The following is a 24511-nucleotide window of genomic DNA, read 5'->3' on the forward strand; positions in this document are numbered from 1 at the left end:
AGGCAAGATAGGATCCGGAGGAAGAGCACTTAAATAACAATTAAAGCTCTGAGCTTTTTTATTTGAGTGCATGCATGAATCAAATATGATTACCATCTCGGAATACCAATTTTGAATTACCAGACAAAACTTCTGACCAACGGTCTAAATTCTTGACGTATCTGGAAAGCTGCAAGTTCAAAGCATGGACTCGAAACAGTCGAAACACAAAGACACATAGGGGCATTTTCAGAATTTGGGACCCCCCAATTAGCGTAAGTTGTTAACAAAAATTAACTCACTGTCAGTTTTGTGACGATATTTAAGCATGAAATTTCAATAAAAATATTGTTTTTGTGTTAGTTACATAAACTTTAAGCGATAAATCGATAATCTACATTCAGAATGTGAAAAAAGTAAATTTTTAGACGGTGGTCGTCACAAAACTGACAGCGAGTTAATTTTTGTTAACGACTTACGCTAATTGGGGGGACCCTAATTCTGAAAATGCCCATAGTTAAGAAGAAAAAGATCACATGCCTCTGGTTCGAAAATAATTGAGCAGTATGGAAAACTCTTAACAGACAGACAGGATGGGAGTTGGTCCATTCAAAGATTACTTTCATAGAAAGGGAATATCATTGATCAAACTCATTATTACTGTAGGTACTTTAAATACTGATACATATGTAGTACTAAATCTTCAAATATATTTCAAAAATTTCTATATCTTTGCATGCATGTACTTTGCCCAGTTTCTATCTGTGGAAACTTGTTATTGGCTCTGTTTTTATGTTATAAGCCTTATTGTAACTTTAGCTGTAAGTTTTCCTAACAAATAAAATATGGGGAAAAGGGAATTAAACAGTCTTGTCGTTGTCCAACACCCAAAAAAAAGATGAGACAGCAGTGTTCCATAAAAAAAACTTTTAAGTACCAATCAATACAAAATGATGTTTATAAATAAAATAACCTACAGAATGTCACAGCGGGGAGCAATTTGTCAAACTAAGTACTGGTAATCCCAGAGGCTTGCTGGTTTTTATTTTAGATGAAAATTGTAATTGCGTTCACTTGATAAATACTAAAAGATGTTCGTGTAGGCAATGTTACAGCAACTCATGCAGAACTGAAAATGCATTTAAATGCATATTTAACACTGTGAATGATGATCATTTTAATTACAATGCATGCAAGCTTTTTTTAGCTTCCATTGTTAAGCCGGAAACCATGCGTTTTAATCTTACTCGTAAGTTGCAAAAAGTACTTACAATGTGAATACATATTATTTATACAGAGAATTTACTATGAATTCAAGCCAACAAATTATGTTCATAAAAGGATTTTGTAACATGCCCGCGTCTAAAAGGCGTCTATAAGCTGCCAATAGTCACTGCTGCAAAGGGACGAAAAGGTGACACCACACAAACATATCGATCACAATTCTCTAGAAGCATAAAGCAAATAATGAGTATCTTCACTTTACTATAATATATCATAGTAATACAATAACGCCTACAATGGCAACATTGTTATTCATTTTCCGTCACGTTTTCCCGGCGTCGTTTCAAAAACAATTCCACATTAAAACCTTTATAACTTGAACTCAACACCAATACAAAATATACGTCTTCGGGGACCACTGGTTATATGAGTGAAATTATTATATCTTGGTAAGAATAAATGTGCAATGCACGTGATGCCAATAATATGCAAACAAGTAAACATACATGAGAATCGTGACAAATAGATAACATATGACATATGGGAGTATGTAAAGTTAGTAGAGGTCGGAAAAATAAGGATTTACTAGGCTATTGGAGACGGCTAGAAATATGAGGCGATAATCTGTATTTACGGTAGAATACACGAAGATGTAAGTCTTTTTGATTTTCCCTCAGAATTTAAAAGCTTCTTTCCCACAGGAAAAAAATCTAGTACCTATTTTGTTTACTTTATTTTTGTAAATCTGCCGATTGAAATCAATCTGTGTTATCTCTAATATCGATACGTTATCATTGTTATCAATGTAGTTGGCACTTCCGAGATAGGTACGTAGGGATGCCTGTGATATGTGTACGTGTGACCTTCGGTAGTATTGATATTATTCAGAATGAAGTTGGGTGAGGTTAGGATAGGGATGGAGTCATTTCTCGAGTTGGAGAGCGCGACCCCTGTGTCCGGGAAGCGCTCCCACGGTGAGGATTGGTCAGCTCAAAGCCCGACCAGGCGATAGATCCTGATCCGGGATGGCTGTTGCGGGGCCGCGGACGCAGTAATAGTTCCCCGGGACCCCGCACATAAAGCGGTGAGACTGAGAGGACACCATGGGGTTTAGTGGGTAGTGAGGCCTCTCTACAGCCTCGAGCCCCACATAACCGACCGGGTGGCACACCATCTTAAACCCAGCGGTATGCGTAAACGCATTCCCCATGTAAAAAAAAAGCGCACTCAGCGAATCTTCGTCTATTAATTTATGTTATCTTGGCCTTTGCCAGATACCGCTTTCCTACTTCCTCCACTATGGGCGATCCTGGGCATCTACCTTGCGTGAGCGTTATTCCGATAGTCATGCAAACTAGGTTTACTTAGTTATAGTAATATTTATTGTAAGGGAGCGTCAACTTTAGGGGTTATTTTACCCTCATCCTCGATTTGTCCCGACTCTCTATCTTACTCTGAGACCGAACGTGAAACCTTTCAAAATTTGCACTTGGACTTTGTCTTAGACACATTTCTTTTTATATTTCTGTGTAAATAAACTTGTTTATTTCATAGATTTAATAAAAGAATTCCGTCAGATTTCAGCAAGTTTTAACCGAGAACAACTTCTCTTCTTCTTCCTCGTTCCCTCAATGCTGAGGATCGCGACCACAAGTAGCGTGTCGCCATTGAACGCGGTCATAAGCCATGTGGACTGCACGGTATAGGCTGCCGCCAGTCGACTTCTTCACACAGTCAGACCATCTCTTACGAGCCCCACCCCAAGCGCGTTTACCATTCATTCGCCCCAAGATGATACACTTCTCCATATTATGCATTGGTGATCTCATGATGTGACCGAAAAATCTAAGGGTTCGCTCCTGGCATATTTTGGAGAGGCGTGTGGTGATATTAAGTTCTTCCAAAAACAACTTCAAATGAATCTGTGAATGGCAATCTGACTTATTATTCTTATTAAGGTCTGTTCGGAAAGAGAAATCTCTCTCCGAACCGACTCTACAAATTGTACACCAAAGGACGTACATTTTCGCAAATCACCTTTCAAAATAAATTTTATGCTCAAATGTAAATTCTAAAAATATGAGCACGTCTTGACTTTCAAATATCCGACACAGAACGGTAAAATATTCGCGTTGTAAAAACTGGAGCTGCCGTCTCGAATCATTTGGATACGTTTTAGTGAAAAAATTCTAATACAGATGCTTATTACATGATTCTAATAATAAGTAAATAATTTTCATAGTGAAAAGTCCTTTAAAACTAAATTAAAGGGCCAATTGCACTTGAATAATCTTAAACTTTCAATGAGGTTTCGCTAAAATTTACGGTTAAATTAATATGTGAATAAAAATGTCTAAATTATAAAACCATCAGACTAATTACTGGTACCTTAATATTAGTACATACGGGCTGGAATAGTTAACAGATTGAAAATGTATTAACGAACAAGTAAAGAAGTCCACCTAAAAGACATTTTGAAATTTAAAAAAAAGAAAAAAAAATTGCTAACTATGCTAATCGATGCCGCTTATTAATTTAGTGTGTTCTGTTTATTATTAGTCTTTTTTATTTTATATTTCAATCACAGTCTGTTGGTATTTCTCTTGTTCTTGTAAGGTTTTCACTTTTATTCTATTTATCTGTTTGACCACTTTCTTGTATGTGATTTGTTTTTCTTTTGTCTGTTACCCTCCGTGAATCTTTCTCAATTGATGGTCTCATCGGAAGATTAGCGCTGGAAGTCACCAGCAACACGGTGAGGCCATTTTGTGGCACTTCATTCCTTTCTGTCTTGTTATTATTATGTGTATTTTGTCTTGAATGTGTTCATGAATAAATGTTTATTCTATTCTTATTTGTATCTCCTAATCAATTCTCAGAGCAACACCGACTTCTAACATATTTGCTTGTAAAACAAAATGCTCATTCAAGATCATACAAGGCATGAATATTATAGGATTGTATAAACGGTACAACCAAATGAACGAGTTACTTGCATAGTTTATCCGGCGATAAATCTGAGGATATGTAGAGGACTTAACGCAGACCGGTCACTTCGACTCGTTTGCGAATCGCAGACATATACGACGTAGGCCAAATAGAAATACCACACCGATTGAACACTTTAAATTCTTGTGGTTTGAACATTTTTTTTTAAGTCACTCAAGGGAGTCAAGGGTCAAGCGCGTAAAGCGGAAGGTAGACAGGACAGAAGTCTTCCGTGACCCTGACCACCGCCAGTGCAACCTGGCCGAAACGTCGTCGGAAAAATAAAATACATAATATTTTATCGTGTTCGACCTGCGATTGACTTTTAAAATGTGCCATGCTGATTGATATCAATATCAGTTTTTACAAGCTTTAATTTAGTTTCGCCTGTCCCCGTTGTCTGTAATCGCGTTTGACCCAGAAAGCGGGTTTACAATTATTTAACGTCAAAATTTACGGGAACTGGAGTTACAAGACAAAATTATGGTACCTACCGAATCGAATTTATCTATAGTTACTACCACCAGAATGTTTTCGATGATTAGTTATTTTGCTGATGGTTTATTACTTTGTTCTGTCGTTAAATATGATTTTTGATGTTTAACTGTGAATGTTGATGTCGAGTATGCTGTTTGACACAGCATACGGAAGTAGGGCTTTATCAATACACGGACTATTATGATTAGAATTTAGAACTATTTTGCTAAACTAGCACCTGAGTGATTAGGTGTTCCTGAGCCCTTTTCGTATGAATTTTCCAGTTGCAACTTGTTACCTACATGGTTAAGAACATTTTCCCCTCACTAGCTCGGAAACACGTGTTTTGTCCTTTAATACCAGCGGGTAAAAACGCATTTTATCCACTAGTGGGTAAAGTAATTTGACCTTGAATAAAGTCAAATTAACAGCTTTAAAATTGATAAAAGTGGGTGAATCTAGTAATTAAGACGATTTACCATTTATAGTGATAAACGCAATTTTTGCGTTGTAGTTTCCTCGCTAAAGTGAGGGGAAAAGTTTTGTGTTACACTCGGGTGCAAATGTATTTTACTTCTCGTGTGTTTCAATTCCACACTCGGCGTTAAAATACAACTTTGCCCCCTTGTATAACAAATAACTATTATATGGCTTCAAACATTCGTTTTTGATAGTTAAATCATGCAGCGTTTCAAGCTTAGCACTTACGTGCAACGTTTTTATCAATCTTTGATCTCATAAGACCCGCTTCAAAATCGGCGCTCGTAATGAATTCATGGTGCCTTTCTGCCGATTGGTGCTGCAGATACTGCAAATGCATCATCAGCATATCAACCCTTTATCGCCCCACATAGGGCATATATTTCACTAAAAAAGGTGGCCAAAATTATTTATATACATTTATATAAGTAGTTCTATGGTGTCAATCCAAATACGCTATTTTAATTTATTTATATTTTTACTTATTTATATCGACTAATGGCCAGCTTTTTTAGTGATATACCATAGGGGTGTATGTGCGCCCACTGCTAAGTATAGGCCTCTTTTCTAGTCGTCCAGATTCATATAGGAGTTGTCTAAATGTGTATATGTCCGTGCAATCTAAGATTTATGTAATGCATAAACCCCGAGGCCGACATCGATAAGGATAAGTTCAATAAAATACGCAACTTGTTCGCACTCAGAAATAGAAATACCGGGTTAATGACCTCGTTTCGTACGTACTATCGCTAACAGTACCTCGCTGCTTTGAAACCTTATTTTTAAATACATAAAGGTTAAAAATACATAAAAAATTTTAAATACATAAACTTCTAGTAGAAGTCAATGGATTGTTGAGTACACGAAATGTTTGAATTTACTTGGAAATTTGACAAAGGTTGAACGGTTTCTTTTGAGATATTGTTTGAGTTTTGGTCACGTTGAGTTATTTGGAAATTGGTTTTGGCGAAAAATACTTGGCTTGTGTTTTTACTCCGCCCACGAAAGGAGATGGCGGGATGACTTGCACGCATTTTGCTCACAATGGTGGGAATAAGCCTAAGAATTGGGTCGAGTGGAGAACTAAGTAATGACTTTGCCCAACAGTGGGATACTAAAACAGACATAAAAAAGTTAAAGCCCACTGGTGAGTAGATGTCAATGCCTAAAAGTTCTGTGGCTTCATTGAAAAGTAGCAGCATTTTTCGTAACTAAAAACTCAAGTTGATTTATAAGAGAAGTGAGAATACTTACTGTCTTTATTTTTAATCCTATTCACTTCGTTTTTTGTAGCTTTTCTTGGTTAAAAGTAGTGTGTATTCAGAAAAACCAGACGCTTCGCTATGAATACACAACAATAATTGGCCAAATTTGGGGTATGGGAATCCCAAACGGGCGCATTCTAACGACCGTTGTAAGATTGTAAGTTTTGTAACGTATAAAAACGTACCTTCAACCAATTGGAACCTTAGGCCACTCTACAACCATGTCAAAAATGACAAGCAGTAGGAGATTTCTAACAATCTGATTTATAACGTCACTATGACATAGTTCTACAGTGGCCTAGGGCTCCAATTGGTTGACTGTACTTAGGGAAAGGCCCAGACAGCGTTGTTACTGTCAAAAAGTAATTTAAGGTTCTTTAATTTGGAAAATTGTAATTGACAAGTGACAGACACACATTTAAACAAAATAATTACGTTTTCTTGACACATCAAAACAGCCGGGCATTCACCCAAACCAAAAACTGACTTGTGCGAATTTGTGCACCATCACATCTCTGACGCTGGCGATCAAATATATGAAAGAGGCGCGTTCCCAGCACACATTTTAAGCTGGTGTACGCGTACCATGCTTGTATAAATGAGGTATGACAGGTATGACTGTTCAAAATCGCGAACAGATGTGACTGTTCGCGTTTTTCACAGGCGGTGACTATGAGGTAACCGAGCGGGGGTGGGCACTTTCAGCGGGGAGCGGGAGTGGCCATACTGTACGGTACGATAGCACTCTTTATTATACTGTGGCACCATGCCAAAAATAAAGAAGAAAACTTGTAACAAGTTTACTTAACATCCAATGTATGTGTTTGCTATTCGTTTTAAATAAGTATTTTTCAGTACAGATGGTGTGTCTTTTACGCACTAGTGCGAGAAGTGGTTCATTATATGTCAGGTCGAAACTTCGGAGGGCTATCTGTGCTAAAAAACGACGTACGATACGTGCGAAAAGGAAATTAGTAACTCGTGTCGATTTAAAACACTCCCTTCGGTCGTGTTTTAATTTATTTTAAGTTTCGAACTTCCTTTTTTACGCGCTTGAATCGTAATGTACTATTTTTTCATGAAATTAATTCCTAATAACCATATTTTTTTTCCTAATATGTATTGTAGGAACCTACCTATCTAATCCCTACAATGCACCGTGCACATATGCACTTACCTACTCAAGAATTACAAGTATAGATTGCAATGGCAGAAATAAGATACTTATTTAAATTAGATGTAAACAAGGATAACTGCTTCAATATAAGGTACAGAGGTCGCACCAAAGAGGGCTCAATGTAAGGGCGCGTGATAAAAATAACTTTCACGGGACTTCAGCCTTGACACATTTTTATATCCATACTAATATTATAAATGGGAAAGTGTGTGTGTCTGTTGGTTTGTCCGTCCTTCACGGCAAAACGGAGCGATGAATTGACGTGATTTTTAAAGTGGAGGTATAGTTGAAGGGATGGAGAGTGACATAGGGTAATTTTTGTCTCTTTCTAACGCGATGAAGCCGCGGGCAAAACCTAGTACCACATAAAATCGGTCTTAAGCGGTATTGCGCCAGCTTTCGCCGACGCCGAGCTCGCGGAGATCAAAATCCACTCTATCCTCCTGTAAGGCTGAGTTTTGGACACGCTCATATTGGGCGTGCAGCGTGGCGGGGCGTGCGACGTGCATTCAAACAATTGAAACTCATACAGGTGTCCTGCGTCAACGCTGCATTGCGTGCAAGGCTGCAGTCCGCTCCGTTGCACGCCCAGTCGAACCGAACGCTCCGAGCGCCCTCTCAGGCCTTAGCGGCAACACAAACACGCGACGAATGTCTTAAGACGCGGAACGGACGTCAGCGCCACGCCACCCGATTGTAATTTATAAAAAGTCTCCTTAGTAGCTACATTTTGTGCAGGAAGGACGCGCAAGGGACGTCGCTTGGGGCGCGTCGCCTGGGGGCGAGTCTTACGTCCTTCCTATACAAAATGTACTAAGGAGACGTTTTTTAAATTACATTCAGGTGGCGCGGCGCTGACGTCCGTTCCGCGTCTCAGGACATGCGTCGCCTGTGTGTGGATGGTCCCTTACACTAACGATATTTCGAAGGATGAGCAGGACAGCTTCAATTTGATCTTGCGAAGTCCCTTTTAAGCTCATTTTGGGTTATCACGCCAGCCAAGTAAGACATCGGGAATTGAATTGATCAATGATAATAAATATGTCGTTTAAATGCAATGAAACCAAAGCCATATGTTACAAATATAATATTGACTGTATGTAAAATATCAAACCGTATTTCTAATGAACGAATGGTCCCAAAACAAATATTTCCACTCAAATTGTATATACAGTCACCGGGCATGATGATTTCTGTACCTTGTCGGTTTTAATTGTTTGACAATTTCGTATGTTTCGTATGATACTATTTCAAACAAGACGTTAATGTGACAAGGTATAGAAATCATCACATATTTATGCCGGTGACTGTACATCAGTGGGTTACATGTCACATAAAAGACTCATCTAAATGTAAATTTTATCGATAAAAAGTTAAAAAGATTCTTTTTTTTCTTTTTTTTTTTTTCCGTCATGGCTTTTACTCCTCGCTAATTTAAGCGGGGTGAATTCTGCCAATGTCGAGGTGAAGACTTTTGACTTTTTTTTGAGTGAGTGTTCGGTGAAATTTTGATAATATTTTTGGAAGGATAGGTTGGGAACCTAAAACGAAAAAAAAAACAACGTTATGGACGACACAGACATCAAATATTTCCACTCAAATTGTATATACAGTCACCGGGCATGATGATTTCTGTACCTTGTCGGTTTTAATTGTTTGACAATTTCGTATGTTTCGTATGATACTATTTCAAACAAGACGTTAATGTGACAAGGTATAGAAATCATCACATATTTATGCCGGTGACTGTACATCAGTGGGTTACATGTCACATAAAAGACTCATCTAAATGTAAATTTTATCGATAAAAAGTTAAAAAGATTCTTGGTAATGGTTATCAAGTGATTATCATCAAGCGAACACAAAGGAGGCGGCACCGCCATTTTAGTAAAGGAAGGCACTCAGCATAAGGAGATCCCAGAAATCGCAGACCTGTCAGTAGAAGGCATCATAGAGTGCTGTGGAATCGAAATCAAACCTAACATACTACTCATAACTGTTTATAGACCTGATCGAAATGTAGACGTATTCTTTGATGTTCTAGAAAAACTGTTAAATAGAATAAAAGCAAAAAGTTACAAGCATATTATTATCGCCGGTGATTTTAATTTCAATAAATTTCAAAATTCACCAAACTACGAAAGGCTTAGTAATAATATGCTTGAGTTTAATCTTCACCAACACATAGATGTACCCACTAGAACAGCAACGAATACAGCTTCCTGTATTGATTTTATATTTTCTAACTACAATAACTGTAATGTGTATGTAGAAGACGAGGGTCTCTCCGACCATAAATGCCTGATATATAAATTTAAGCTAAATACGATAACCTTTAACAACACCTACATTGTTAAACGTATTTTCAACACAAATAACATTCAAAAATTTAAAGCTGCACTAAATATAAACTGGGAAAATATTTTAATCCACCATGGAAACATTAACGCCAATTATAACATCTTCCATTATCACTTAACAAAATTACTGAATGAGTCATTTCCACTGAAAAAAACTAAATTAAATAGTTGCAAAAAAACTTGGCTTACTAAAGGGCTGAAAATATCATGTCTTCATAAAAGACAGCTTAAAATAATTGTAAACCAAAGCAATGACCATGTATTAAAATCCCATTTTAAATCATACTCCAAAATACTCCAAAAATGTATAAAAATGGCAAAGAAACTAAATTACATACAAAAAATGGAAAAAGCTGAAAACAAAACTAAGACCATGTGGAATGTAATCAAAAATATTACTGGAAAAAATGTCCAAACGCGTCACAAAAATATTGAATTAAAATTTCAAAATGATAAAGTTGAATGCCCACAAACTATAGCCAACACGTTTAACGAATACTTTGCAACAGTAGGACAAAATGATGGGACACGCGACCACAGCGGTCGCCATGGCCCAAACCCTGCCGTGAACTCCATCTTTCTTCACCCGGTAACCGAGCAAGAAGTCCACAACATCATTCAAAACCTCCCTAATAAACACAGTTGCGGGTTTGACGAAATCCCCCCCATCCTAATCAAGGCTTGCAACCATGAGTTAACCCCACCCATAACGTCATTAATCAACCAGTCTTTTAACGAATGTTGTTTCCCTGATAAACTAAAAATAGCCTCCATCAAACCTATCCCTAAAAAAGGTGGCAAATTATATGATCTCACCAATTATAGACCCATTGCCCTTCTACCAACCATATCAAAAATATTTGAGAGATGCATGGCAGATCGGATCAATGCATTTCTAGAAAAATATAACCTACTAGACAAAAATCAATTCGGATTCCGAAAGAAACGATCGACCACTCTAGCCATTTACAACTACATACAACATATACTAGAAAATATAAAAAACAAAAACTATTCCATAGGCCTACTGTTAGATCTTTCCAAAGCGTACGATCGAGTATCGCACCCAATCTTATTAAAAAAACTATATGAAATTGGCATCCGAGGCAACGCGTACAAGTGGTTCCAATCTTATCTTAAAAATAGACAGCAATTCGTACAAATCGAACACCAATGTAAAAACTCAGGTCATCTGCAAAAAGTAAAATCTAAATGGCTAACTGTCAATACTTCCATTCCACAAGGCAGCGTACTGGGCTGTGTGTTATTTTTAATTTATATAAACGATCTCCCAAAGATTACCAACAGTAAATGCATAGTATTCGCGGATGACATCTCCCTCTTATTTAGTCATGATAATAACTCGAATAATTACTCTCATATTATACACACTTTTTATAACATATCAGACTGGCTTTTAGATCACAATTTGATCATAAATCGAGCAAAAACAAAAATTATACAATTTAGACCTCATCAAAAACGACCAACCGACATGACAACACTTTTACAGGACCTAAACATCAAAGAAGAATCAGAATGTAATCTACTTGGAATCACAATTGACAATCACCTTGACTGGAAAAAACATGTAGCTATAGTAAAATCTAAATTATCGTCCTTCCTTTTTGCATTCAGCATTTTAAAGTCCAATACACACACCCAGTGCGCTCTGTCAGCATATTACGCTTATGCACAATCCTGGTTAAGATATGGACTATTATTGTGGGGTCATAGCAGCAACGCACATGAGTTATTTATAACACAAAAAAAATGCATCCGTATTCTTAGTAATATTCCCCAGACCGACAGCTGTAAAGAACATTTTCAAAACCTACAAATACTAACGCTCCCTTCTCTATACATATTAGAAATAGCTATATTTGTCAAAAATAACATACATTTGTTCGAATATAACAAGAGCGCCCGTCGTAGAGACCAACTCGTCCTGCCAGAACCGATTTTAGATATATACAGAAGAGGTCCTTACTATAGAGCTATACAGATATATAACAAGCTACCTCACCAGATAAAATGTGTAGATAAAACTTCCCTATTTACTACTAAGCTCAAGAATTTACTATTGAACAAGGCATATTACTCTATCCAAGAGTATATGGAAGATACACACTTATAATAAGCCTAATTAGTAATTAAGTTTAAATAGTATGTATTAAAAATTGCCATACCCCACCAGGGTGCCATGTGATCCTATGTACCTATATGCAAACAACTTTGTAACCATGGTTCGCAATAAATGATTATCTTATCTTATCTTATGAGAGCTAACGGTACCGGTGTAAAAGTGAGGGATAAAAATAGCTTTTATGAGCGCTAAGCTACCTTGACATGGCTATGTATGGCGACAGAATGGTAATTATATGTACCTGTTGGCTTTCCACGGTAAAACAGGTCAATACTAGAATACGTAGTAATTATATGTAAGATAAAAAAGTTAGTACTTAGTTCAAATCGATTCATGTACCTTAGATATATTCCGTGTAGATTTCCCTCATCCTTTCATTCATTAGTTCAATATTAAAGAGAGAAACTTAAGCAACTAGGGAAGAAATCAAATTATTTTACTGAATTTTTTTTTTGGGTGGCCGTGTGGTCTATTGGTAAAGACGTGAGCCGCGTAAGCTGAAGACCCGGATTCGATTCCCGGCTCGGCTACCAGTGGGCCTTGCCGTTTTTTTCTTTCGTGTATGATATATAAGTATTTCAATTTATAGAGAAACTTAAGCTCAAAAAAGTATGAAAGAGCGAAGGAGAATAGATAAATAAATATTGGGGACACCTTACACCACACCAGGACCGCGGCTTAGCAGGCAGGGTCACTACCGACTGAGCCAGACCGGTCACATATCTACTTCTGTTGGTTCTCCAAGAAATAAAATAAAATAATATCCTATCCAAATTTCGTAAGTACTATAAGTTTCAAATATTTTTTTACATTCCGAAACTCTATGAGTGATCCGATCATTTGCGTAACCGTTTAAAATACGCTTCAACTTTGAGGTACCCTTAAGTAGGTATTAGAATTCGCAGGGGTATAAATCAAATTGAATAGAACCATTCAATTGATAAAGGTATTTGCGATAAAAATAAGATCCTTTCATTGAATAACCCCCACATTACCAGGGCGACATGAAGAGAAGACATTGATCGGGGACAGACGTCCTTGGTCGTGTCCTTGCCCTGACTCGGTCTTTGTTCTAGCTCCTAGTGAGATTATTCTGAAGGACGCGAAAATTATGAGTAACTAGGGTAGCATAGTAGTAGTAGTAGTAGTAGTAGTAAAACACTTTATTGTACCAGAAAATAATACAACACACAGGAAAAAGAGCTTATTATAAGTACAAAGGCGAACTTATCCCTTTAAGGGACACAGGAAAAAGCTTGGGTTAGATAAATACCTTCAGTTTGTACATGAAAATGTTCCTCCGAGACAAGCAGCCATATCTAAAGCAGATGACAGCCATACACACTAATACATTGCATTTCATTCGTATTTTAATTACTGTATGATCAAATTTGTCCAGAGCCAAAAGTACTAATATTTATATTTATACCCCTGTAAAACGATAATTGTACAATCATTGATATATTGTTGTCTGTATGTTGTACGCCATGAAATTAGCCAAAAGTTTTCAACACAACTGTGATGTTAAGTTTAAGGGTAGAGAAATTATGATAGAAAGTTTATTTTTTTATGTCGGTGTATGAAGAATTTTGTCCAGTACTGTACGAAGGAGAGTGAAAGTGTTATATTTAAGGAACTACACAATAGTTAAGGGACTTAGAATACGATACAAATGTAGTGCGAAAAGGGTTTCCTTCGTATTTTTCCGGAAACGTTCGTATTTGTCATGCTAGCTCAGTCAGTGTCTGTACATCTTGTACTGAGACTGACTGAAATAGCATGACACGTTCGTACGTTTCCGTAACAATACGAAGGCAAATCTTTTCGCACTACATCTGACCCTTTAGCACAACTTGCTATGTCGCGCGCGAGTCCATACATCAAGCGCGACTTCAAGTATGGACGCGCGCGACAAGGCAAGTTGTGCTAGAGGGGCTGTAAATATTAATAATTACATAAAAATGGTCCTGTGTCAAGAACAACTATTTCATATTAATATTTCTTATCATTATCATGCAAATAATTTGAACTCGGGACCTCTGGCTTCATAGGCAGAGCGGATTCAAAACGGATCGTCATCTCAGTTTTTGTTGAAAGACTTTTTATTTCTTGCACAAGTAAATAATATTGAAATTATTTTTCTTAGCAACATAAATACTAGCGCCCTCTTTGATCCGATGCTCACACCGCCGCGCATTTTTATCTCAGCAATGTCATACTTGCCTTAACCCTTCTCCCCATTACAAGTTAAAGCCATGTTAAAGCATTTTTCATAACCACTAGCGCCATCTATGACGCGGCGCGCATATTACTACGCATCTTATCTTGGCAAGGTCAACATGCTGAGTTTACAACTTACAACACCAAATGACCTATCATTTATGTCTGATTGCTTGTTCAAATGTTCATTTTTAACCCCCGACGCAAAAACGAAGGGTTGTTATAAGTTTGACGTGTCTGTCTGTGTGTTTGTCTGTCTGTCTGTTTGTCTGTCTGTGTGTGTGTCTGTCTGTGGCATCGTAGCTCCCGAACGGATGAACAGATTTAGATTTGTTTTTTTTGAGTTAGTCAGGAGTGTTGTTAGCCATGTTTCATGAAAATCGGTCCACTATGTTGCGGTAGGGAGATTTTTCAAAATTTTAATTTTTGTACACTGAAATAACAGGAGTCCACAATAGGGGAGTTCAAGTTTCATAAGATATATACAGTAATTGTTATAATTAAGAACATAATTATAGATACTAGAGCACCTATAACGATGAAATAAAACTTACTGAAATCTGAATGCATCAAAAAACTCTTGTTAAAAAATCAGACCATCGGAGATTGGGCCTTCCTCTCTTCCTTGTGTGGCTCCGTGGGTACCAGTCTATGAGGTCTGTCGTCCACTCATGACTGTTATGTTATGTATTAATTGAAAGTTAAAAGTGTGAATAACACACAATCATTTAATGTCACCACAATATTCAATTAATTAAAAACAAATAGATAGCGTGACCTACAGCCAATGAATGCAATCAGCAACACATTGTGGTTATAAATGCACCAGTTATTTTGAGAACCAATGGCCTACTTGCCAGTTTACAGCACATATTTATAAATTGCACTGAATAAAAATAAAAGTTCATTGGTCTGAAATCAGGCCATCCTGTATTTAATTTCAGTATGTGTCTAACACTTTCCCTGACCCCTGATATTCACCTATTCAAAATGGCCCTCACCTGGAATATACCCGGAAAGCGCAAACCATGCCGCCCTAAATCGGCCGCGTCGCTCGGTTCAGCAGGAGCTCAGGGTGCTAGGCATGGGGTGGGAGGAGGTTACCCAAACTGCCCAAGACCGGAGTAAATGGAGAAATATGATTCGAGCCCAACACCCTAGCAGAGGGTAACAAGATGCAAAGAAGAAGAGACTTTCCCAGCTGTTTAGGGTTGAAAAACTTTGAACAGGGTATGGCTAATTGTGAGTTATATGAATTGCCGCGGTGATGATTTTAGTACACACAGCAAGAAGCAGAGACTGGGGACCCCTTTGTAAACAAATTTCTTCATGGCAACTATTTTTGTTTTAGGTTGAAAACAAGAAATGCAAATATAGTAGTTTGATAAAAATATAACCTGTAATTTCGATTCAATGTCTATCAAAGCCAGTGGGATGATGTCATAACTAAGAAAATTTTCTCATTATGTGTACAGTAACCTAATTAAAATGTTAATTAATTTAAAATCATGGTCCTTCTTAAGTTAACCTACTAAATAATCAATAACAACATTGTGACATAATCCAATAAAGAATCACAAGTTGACTCTTATGTTATTAAATATAATGACAATGCAGATAAACATACTGCAATATTGCAGAGATTTTGTTTAGCACAACCATTTTATGAGCGAAAATTAAGTTGTAGCTTTTAAAACATGTGGTGGGAGTCCTTGGAAACCTATTAGAATAGAACTTGAAATTGTTTCATTCTACTTGGTGGGTATCTTAAACAGCTGTAGACACTCATTGGAAGTCGATGTTAGTAGTCATTCCAGGGCAAAATTACGCTAGAACCCCCCATAATTCCCTCAAAAACGGCAAGCATTCGCCAAAAATCAAACAAAGAAAATAAAAATCTATTTGATTGATACCCTATTTCATTCAATAGCTCAAGGTTGTCAAAAAGATGTATAATGTCACTAGGTAAGACCAAATTCAATGCGTAATAGCTGCTTACCTGCTTATTTGAGCTCCGTCCTGCGATGTAGCACAGTAATCCAAGTCCTGAGGTTAAATTGCACAAAAACTAAACACAAGGGAAAACAGAAAGAAGCGAAATTTTCGTAACTTTATCAAATTGAAGACCATCGCACGGACGGAACAATAAGCGAAAACACGCGCGAGCGGGAGAGAAACATAACATACCGAGAGAGAAAGAGATACCGCACAAACCATAATAAACAGAGGCAACCATAGACTACGATCAGCTGTTAGTATATTTCTCAATTAAAAAAAAATCTGAAATAATGAAACAATAGCAAAATGTTGTCTTTAAATATATTTTTATTATGTTGATAGATTCATTTAATACAACTATTTATTTTTTTACCCTCATATAAAGTAAACAAAGGTTGAACAATAAGATCAAAGTCTAAGTTACGTTTTATAAAAAAAAAGTCACAGAGTATTTACAAAGGTAGTTTGTTGTATTAGTTACATCCTATTCAAATTAATTTTAGCCTGTTATTTTAATCAATAAACCTATCACATTTGTTGCTGTTGCTGATTTTTTGTAATTTTTATTTTAACGTCAGATATTATTTTATTATTTCCAGAATTAGGATTTTTTTACATAGGTATTTGACTTTTAACATTTTGTAACTATCCCTTAAACGCACCTAATCAACTCTATTCTATTTTCTGTCTTGTCTTGTCTTTCAAGTTATTTTACCAGCTCGGTAGCCAATGTTATTTAAATTAATTATTTTACGCGAAATAATCAATAACTTACACGTTTAATGTCAATAGAGCCCCTAAATATTTTAATAAATTCTTCTGCTCTTAATTCTTATGTAACTAGGGTAATTTATTGTAATATTCTGTGTGCTGTCAGCTGCTCACAGTAACCTTTCGTCATTGCGAGCGAGTAATTACGCCTAATTAGTTGATATAAAGTATAACAGCAACAGTGAACAGCATGGCGAAGGAAGAAGACGATGATTTGCCTGATAAGGATGCGGCGAAGGAGTTCTACGCAAAATATGAGCCCAAGGAAATCATAGGCAGGTGAGATCTATATTTGGGACAGTCAATCGCTAGGAACGTGATTTCTTTGGAGTTGCGAGTCTGCCAAGAGCGGCTAGCGTAAAAGACGAGTGATCAAACGTCCGTTGTTGACGTACAAAAACATTACATTACTCATAGTGATGTTGTCTGTTTGACCTTCAGAATGAAACCTAGCAATAACGCCGTCCGGCATCGATTTTCGACTGAATCCGATTATAATTTGATATATCCAGAGTTTAAGGACGTCTGATTGTTCATTTACATTTGACTCAATGGATGTAGAGTACTGTTTTATTAGTGAAGTCGGCTTTAGGTTGATAGCTATAAGTGACATTCAGCCATATATCTATCCTTACATTACTGAAGTCTCATTGATGTATGTCTTGCGTTAAAAATATACATAAAATGGTTACTTTACAATACTGCATTAATTTATCTACTAATATAGAAATTTAAATCTTTTATTATAAATTGTTTAAGACTATTTAAATTTGTTTTGGTTCTTTCATATACTTTCCAATAGATTCATGAATGTTTCTGTAAATTTGTTATTTATTTTTTAATTTATTTTAATGTAATTTTGACGATTCGAAAGAGGTTGTAAAATCCTACTTGAATAAACGATATTTTATCTATCTTATCTTTATCTTATTTTAAATAATCTGCTTAAATTTTTAAATGGGAAAAATAATTGACATGTTTCTTAACTAAGGATATAATTTCTTACATTAAAATTAAGGTAAATTTATATTTACTTCATCCATCCATGTCTTTATTGACTGTGGATACGGCACAATACGTGGCGTGGGTAACAATTTGAGGCGAAGCTGAAAATTGTTATTAAGACACCACGAGTATTTTTTGACTCAGTTAAACACCGTTGCATACAATACTTTTTCTACGACCATGCACTTACTTTTTAATAGTTTTCTAGAATAACTGTCGTGAAATTCGCACTGTTCCCTGTTTTTGACTTGTCCTCTGTAATGATCCTGCACTCACTCTGTTGCTCGCACTCCCCCGCGCCGCCGCCGCCGCCAGCCCCCGGCGCCCCGCGCACCCACACTATATCCCTTAAAGGCTACCTAACAATACTTTAAGAGCTATATCGTATGCGTGGGTGCGCGGGGCGCCGGGCAGGGGCGGGCATCTTTTATGTAGGGTTTTAACGATCTATGCTCGACCCTGTAAATGACGAATAACAGTTTGGGAGTAGAAAAAATTATTAAAAACTTCCAGTTAATTTCACAAAAAAAATTAATAAGACAACAGAATATATAGAATACAAATACTTATTTACATAGAAAACATCCATGACTAAGGAACAGGATTCAAACCCAGGACCACTGCTTAGCAGGGTTACTATGGGCTATGCCAGAACAGTCATCAAAATGTCTGTACATATAATTTTATGTTACAGGGGCATCAGCTCAACCGTCCGAAGATGTGTAGAGAAGGAGACAGGGCGGGAGTATGCCGCCAAAATCATAGACCTCAGTCAGGAGTCCATGGACGGAGTAGACACACACACCATGAGAGACGCCACGAAGCAGGAGATACATATCCTGCGGATGGTTGCTGGTCACCCTTATATTAGTGAGTGAGTTGTTATAGCACACACTAAATAATAAATATTTGCAATCACTTGCCCGAGTATATAAGGTCCTAATTTATTAGTTGCAGATATTTTAACACATGATACTTTACATTAAAATAATTAACTTTAAAGAAATCTTTTCATGTAACTTTTTTGATTTCATTTTCCTAACAAAAAAACTAATTATAATTTCGTCTAAAAAAAATCATCATGTGCATTATCACATGTCACAATAACACTGTCTGTCATGTCAACAATTGTTTGTTGTAAATGTCGTAAAGGTTCGGCGGGAAAACTGCACATGTCATTGAAGTGGCCAGTTACAGTTAAGTGGTACGTAAAAGAGGTACTAGAATCTGTTCAATGAGTTTTCATTTAATAATCACATAAACAGGGTGTTTTTACGTAGCAAATTTGTTTTTCCGTTTTCTCCAAAAAAACATCGTAAAAGCTATAATGTTTCACGGTTTAATATACTCCAGAGACCGAGTACTATCAGCTGCAAGAAATGACTTCTAGCACAAAGTTTCTACGATATGAATGAATATTTTATGTACATAGAAAATTAATTTTGTTATTATTTTGTTTGTTGCATGCATTAGTTAAGTTTATTATTGTACGCCCGAAATGGGCAAGCTGATGAACTTTGTAAATATTGAAAACACCTATTTACCTACACAGCTTTGACAATAAATATTATCTTATCTTATCTAAATATACTGCATGTTCATGCATACTTACATCATACTGTGCATAATATTATTAAGACAACCCCTTTACATGACTAGAAAAATTGATTTTACAGGCCTTCCAATATCATTAAATAATAAATAAATATTATAGGACATTCTTTCTTACACAGATTGACTGAGCCCCACAGTAAGCCCAAGAAGGCTTGTGTTGTGGGTACTCAGACAACGATATATATAAATACTTATATACATAGAAAACATCCATGACTCAGGAACAAATATCTGTGCTCATCACACAAATAAATGCCCGTACCGGGATTCGAACCCGGGACCGCGGCGTAGCAGGCAGGGTCACTACCGACTGCGCCAGACCGGTCGTCAAAAGTATCTTCCATTCTTTTATCATATTATCACCCCCCAAAAATGCCAGGTAATGAACCACTAAAGCACAATCATTCCTAACCTAAAGTGTAATTGAACAAAATACCACTTATTTATAAAGAAAACCCTAATTAACAATAACAGTTTAATTATAAAACTGATGCTCATGTAAAATATACTAAATGGTCACATAATAAAGTTCAACATACCTTGGCACTACACAAATAGGTAATGTTTATTTTTAAAGAGCACCCTGAAGTTAAGTGATCCGTGAAATGCAGCCTTGCTTGGTAAGGTAATTACTGAACGCTCAGATCTCTTACCTATAGATGAAACATGGCAAATTATTTTTGGTTACCAACTATATAAATTATAATTTTCCTCAAAATTGTATGGAGACCAATTCTCCACATATATCCTAATAATTTTTACTCTTTACCAATTACTAGCTGCCCAGCCTGCCAATTATGCTTGCAATTTTATCATTTATCTATATGGATAAAGCATCCGTCACGTTCTAGCAAGTATGTCAGCGTGAGAGTGACACATGTCTTAACCACAAAATCAAAATTTTGAAAAAACCCCGACCGCGACATAGTGGACCGATTTTCATGAAACATGGGCCATGGCTAAGAAGAAGAAAACTCCCGACTAACTCAGCTTTCAAACAAAAAAAACTGAATCTAAATCGGTTCATCTGTTCGGGAGCTACGAAGCCACAGACAGACACACACAGACAAACAGACAGACAGACACGTCAAACGTATAAAACCCCGTCGTTTTTGCGTCGGGGGTTAAAAATGGGAAGCATAATAGCCCCGCAGGCTGTCCCACAGTACCACTAGTACCAGGCTATACACGACACTAAGCACTAAACTAGTATTCATGAAGTCTCGCCGTGCGTAGTCTTTTGGACGTAATCTTTAGCAAAAAGGGTTATTTTCTCCACATAGATTATGTACCTACATGCCTGGTAACGTTAAATGTCAATGCTTCATGGGCCAAGAATACAATCGTTCACGGTTTGTGGCGTATGATACCCAACGGCATCGCCAATACGAAAGAGCGATAGAGATAACTATGTATACGATACGCTACAAAGCGTCAACTGTTGCACTCTTGGCTACAGTCCCAGATAAAGACACATTAAGCATGCAACACACTGAGGGTATTAAAACGCTTTAAATAAACAGATAATTTAGCAATTAGTTACGCAAATGGGGAGGTGTGTCCTTACAAAACAAATACTACACTCAAACGCAATGAATACTAGTCACTTTGTAACCACATGTTAGTATGTAGTGACCTGTTTTCGTTGTTATTGAGTGTATAATGTCTGATAAAGAAAGTGTGGACTTTGATCCGAGTTTTAGACCACAGACGTTAAGTATGTTAAGGTTAATTGTTTTACCATTTTTTTTATACCACATCGGTGGCAAATCACTCTAATTTTGACTACTAACTTTGACTTTTTAATCAAGTACATACTTTAATTTAATAATTCTTTCGTTCGCTATAGCTCATGGGAGCCTGGGGTCCCATTGACCTGCCATCTGACCTTTCAACCCGAAGGGTAAACTAGGTCTTAATGGGATTAGTCCGGTTTCCTCACTAGGTCTCCTTAAAGCGTCGGGCAACATATCATATGATATTTCGCACAAAGTTTTGAAAAACTCATTGGTATATTCCTGAATTTGTACGAGCCGGGGCTCGAACCCGCGACCTCCGGATTGAAAGTCGCACATTCTCTACTAGGTTACCAGCAGCGCTTCAAAGTGTTATATCAACTAACAGTGTTAAATTTTGTTTCAGTTGAACTGCAGGATGTGTTTGAGTCGGAAACATTCATCTTCTTAGTATTTGAGCTGTGCAAGAATGGAGAACTGTTCGACTACTTGACTTCGGTGGTGACACTCTCCGAGAAGAAAACTAGATATATTATGAGGTAAGCTTTAATAATGTACATATTATGTAGTTAATGCAGTGCAAAATCTTTTTCCTTCGTATTTTTGCGGAAACTCACGGTTGAACGAAATAACACGACATAATATGATATACGAACGTTTCCGACAAAAGACGATGGAAACATATTGCTACGCATTACATGTGGTGCCGTAGCCGAATGGCATTTCTACGACGCGAAACGAAAACGAAACGCCGCGAAAGGTAGTCTGACTCTGTCGCGCCAATACGCAAGAGCGATAGAGATATACGACACGACGACTACTACGAGCGTTTCGTTTCGTGAGCGTTTGTGCCATTCGGCTACGTACCCTGTTTTAATAGTATTAGCTGACTCTGCAAAAGAATGGAATCCGCTCCCATCGTTGGTGTTCCATGAAAAATACGACCTCGTTAATGAATCGGTGAGCTCCTCTTTAGATTCTATCTTCACTTTCCATCAGGTGTGACTAGGGTCAATCGGCGATCGTCTAAAAAAAAAGAAAAAATACTGATAGCTGTTTACTTGTAATATTGCGATTAGCGCCATCTTTCGACGCCTTGCGAAACGTGTTTAATTCGACGTGCGTAGATGGCAGTTCTGACTTCTCTGAGGGTTGAATTGAGACCCATAATTGAGACTTGAAACTACTGAATTATTTATTTACTCTGGTGCTATATAGGCTAGATTTTATACACGTAGTTATAATAAATCCTAATAGAGCATTCAATATTGAATATTTCATAATAAATATAATCTATAAAGCGAAGAAATCAATCATATCTTACTTTTTTCATTAAAAAACGTGTTTAAATAAACTTGCGCATACGTGACTCCACTCACTTAATCTTTAAACTCTCAAATTATAACAAAAACTTTTCATAAAATCACCATTAACCCTTAGAGTCACTTTGTATATCATGCTATACAAAACAAATAAAAAAATAAATAGGGTACTGCGCCAATGTTTAAAGAGGAATGAATTTTGTAGTACAATTTATAAAGGTGGGTAGAATTTGCATTAAAATACCTTGAGGTATATTAGTGCTCGATAATAACACAATTAGACGAATTGTGCGACCATGAGAAAATCTTTGCGGAGTCATAAGGTAAATTAACATAATTTAATAAAATTTCTTAGAATTCAACCAAAGAAAGCAGTGCCCTGTATGGGAATGATAATAACCTATCTTTCAATGCAATATTTTTGTGTCTGATACATTGTAGTTACGTTTTATTGTCATATTTCCAACACGGTTTAGTATACTATACGTTGCCAACACTCCTGTGAATGAAGTCTGATTTGTTCCGTATGGCATACTATACGTTGCGACTACGACTCTAAATAACTTTAAAACTGTTTAGAGTAATAAAGACTTATTAATACCTATTTTAATTACAAATCCAGGCAAAACTGCATTTTAATGGCCTCAATACAAAGAGCCCATCATTTTATGGGAATTTGCCTATTCTCGTAGGCTACAAAATGGAAATCAAGATTCCCGGTTTGTAGCCGGTTACGAACTGGGCCAGCGTGGTACCGTTTGGTTACTAATTTTTCTAACTGGCTACAGAACGGGAATATAGAATTCCCTGTTTGTAGCTGGTTACGTATTGGGCCCGAGTTAGGTACTGATCGGACTTTCTACCAAATAAAAGCTAAGACGGATACGGTAGATACGGACAGACGAACAGAGCGAAACTATAAGGGTTCCTATAGTCAACCTAGTTGACTACGAAACCCTAAAAAATTACTCAATGTCAGCATTATTTGAATAAATCATGTAGGTATTCATGACGGTAAAAAAAGTCCCATTTTGTAACCATTTTTTTCCGTTTGGAAGCTGGTTACCAACAATGGCTATACGAATCGGTAATGATTTAGTCTCATTTTGTAACCAGTTTCAACACGGGATGCTTTTTCCCGTTTTGAAGCTGGTTACCAAACGTGGTTACAAATAGGTAACGGGAAAGTCCTAATTTGAAGCCAGTTACGATTTGGGATTCTTTTCCCGTTTCCCGGTTACCAATTTTTAGTCACGAAACGGTACTAAAGGACAAACTGTTCGTCATTCATTACAATCGCCACGGGAGGGGTGGATCTCGCAGCTATGCTGATAGCATTGTATAGTACCGAAATTAATTTCCATGCGTTGGTTGTACTTAAATATTTTTTTTCAAATTATTGATATAGTTACGTGTATCAATAACGCATGGCTTCTGAGACGACGTCACTATAAACTGGCTAATATAAAGAAACAAAATGACCGCCTGAAAAAATCCGTTATGAACGGTCAGGCAAGTACAAAATGCACGAAATGTGATGTGCATTTGTGCTACGTGAAGACAAGAAACTGCTTTGTTACTTACCATCGCATTGCATAGGAAGTATAGTATTGCTTAGAATAGTATACATATACCCAGGATCGTTTTTTGTTGAGTTGTTGACAACGTATATTATTCTATACGTAGATTATTTAGGTATTTACAAGTTATAGAATTTTTTTTGTATTTTTTACACTTACTTTGTCACTA

At 36.8% G+C, this 24511-nt stretch overlaps 2 protein-coding genes across 3 annotated transcripts in view; one reads left to right on the forward strand and one right to left on the reverse strand.

Moving 5' to 3' along the window:
- The window catches only part of LOC125236310 (gustatory receptor for sugar taste 43a-like), a 235047-nt gene extending 218563 nt beyond the window's left edge, over positions 1-16484 (reverse strand). Inside the window, exon 1 of the mRNA XM_048143062.1 lies at positions 16316-16484. The gene's annotated coding sequence lies outside the window, so the exon portion shown is untranslated. The remainder of the gene's footprint in view (positions 1-16315) is intronic.
- Positions 16485-17019: 535 nt separating this feature from the next.
- LOC125236545 (phosphorylase b kinase gamma catalytic chain, liver/testis isoform) overlaps positions 17020-24511 on the forward strand; it is a 40389-nt gene continuing 32897 nt past the window's right edge. For both annotated transcript variants that reach the window (XM_048143385.1, XM_048143386.1), the window contains exons 1-3: positions 17020-17364; positions 18785-18960; positions 21847-21979. In XM_048143385.1, coding sequence (XP_047999342.1) covers positions 17276-17364; positions 18785-18960; positions 21847-21979 — 398 coding nt within the window. In that variant the 5' untranslated portion in view covers positions 17020-17275. The remainder of the gene's footprint in view (positions 17365-18784; positions 18961-21846; positions 21980-24511) is intronic.

Source organism: Leguminivora glycinivorella, chromosome 19 (genome assembly GCF_023078275.1).
Source record: "Leguminivora glycinivorella isolate SPB_JAAS2020 chromosome 19, LegGlyc_1.1, whole genome shotgun sequence".
Lineage (NCBI taxonomy): Eukaryota > Metazoa > Arthropoda > Insecta > Lepidoptera > Tortricidae > Leguminivora > Leguminivora glycinivorella.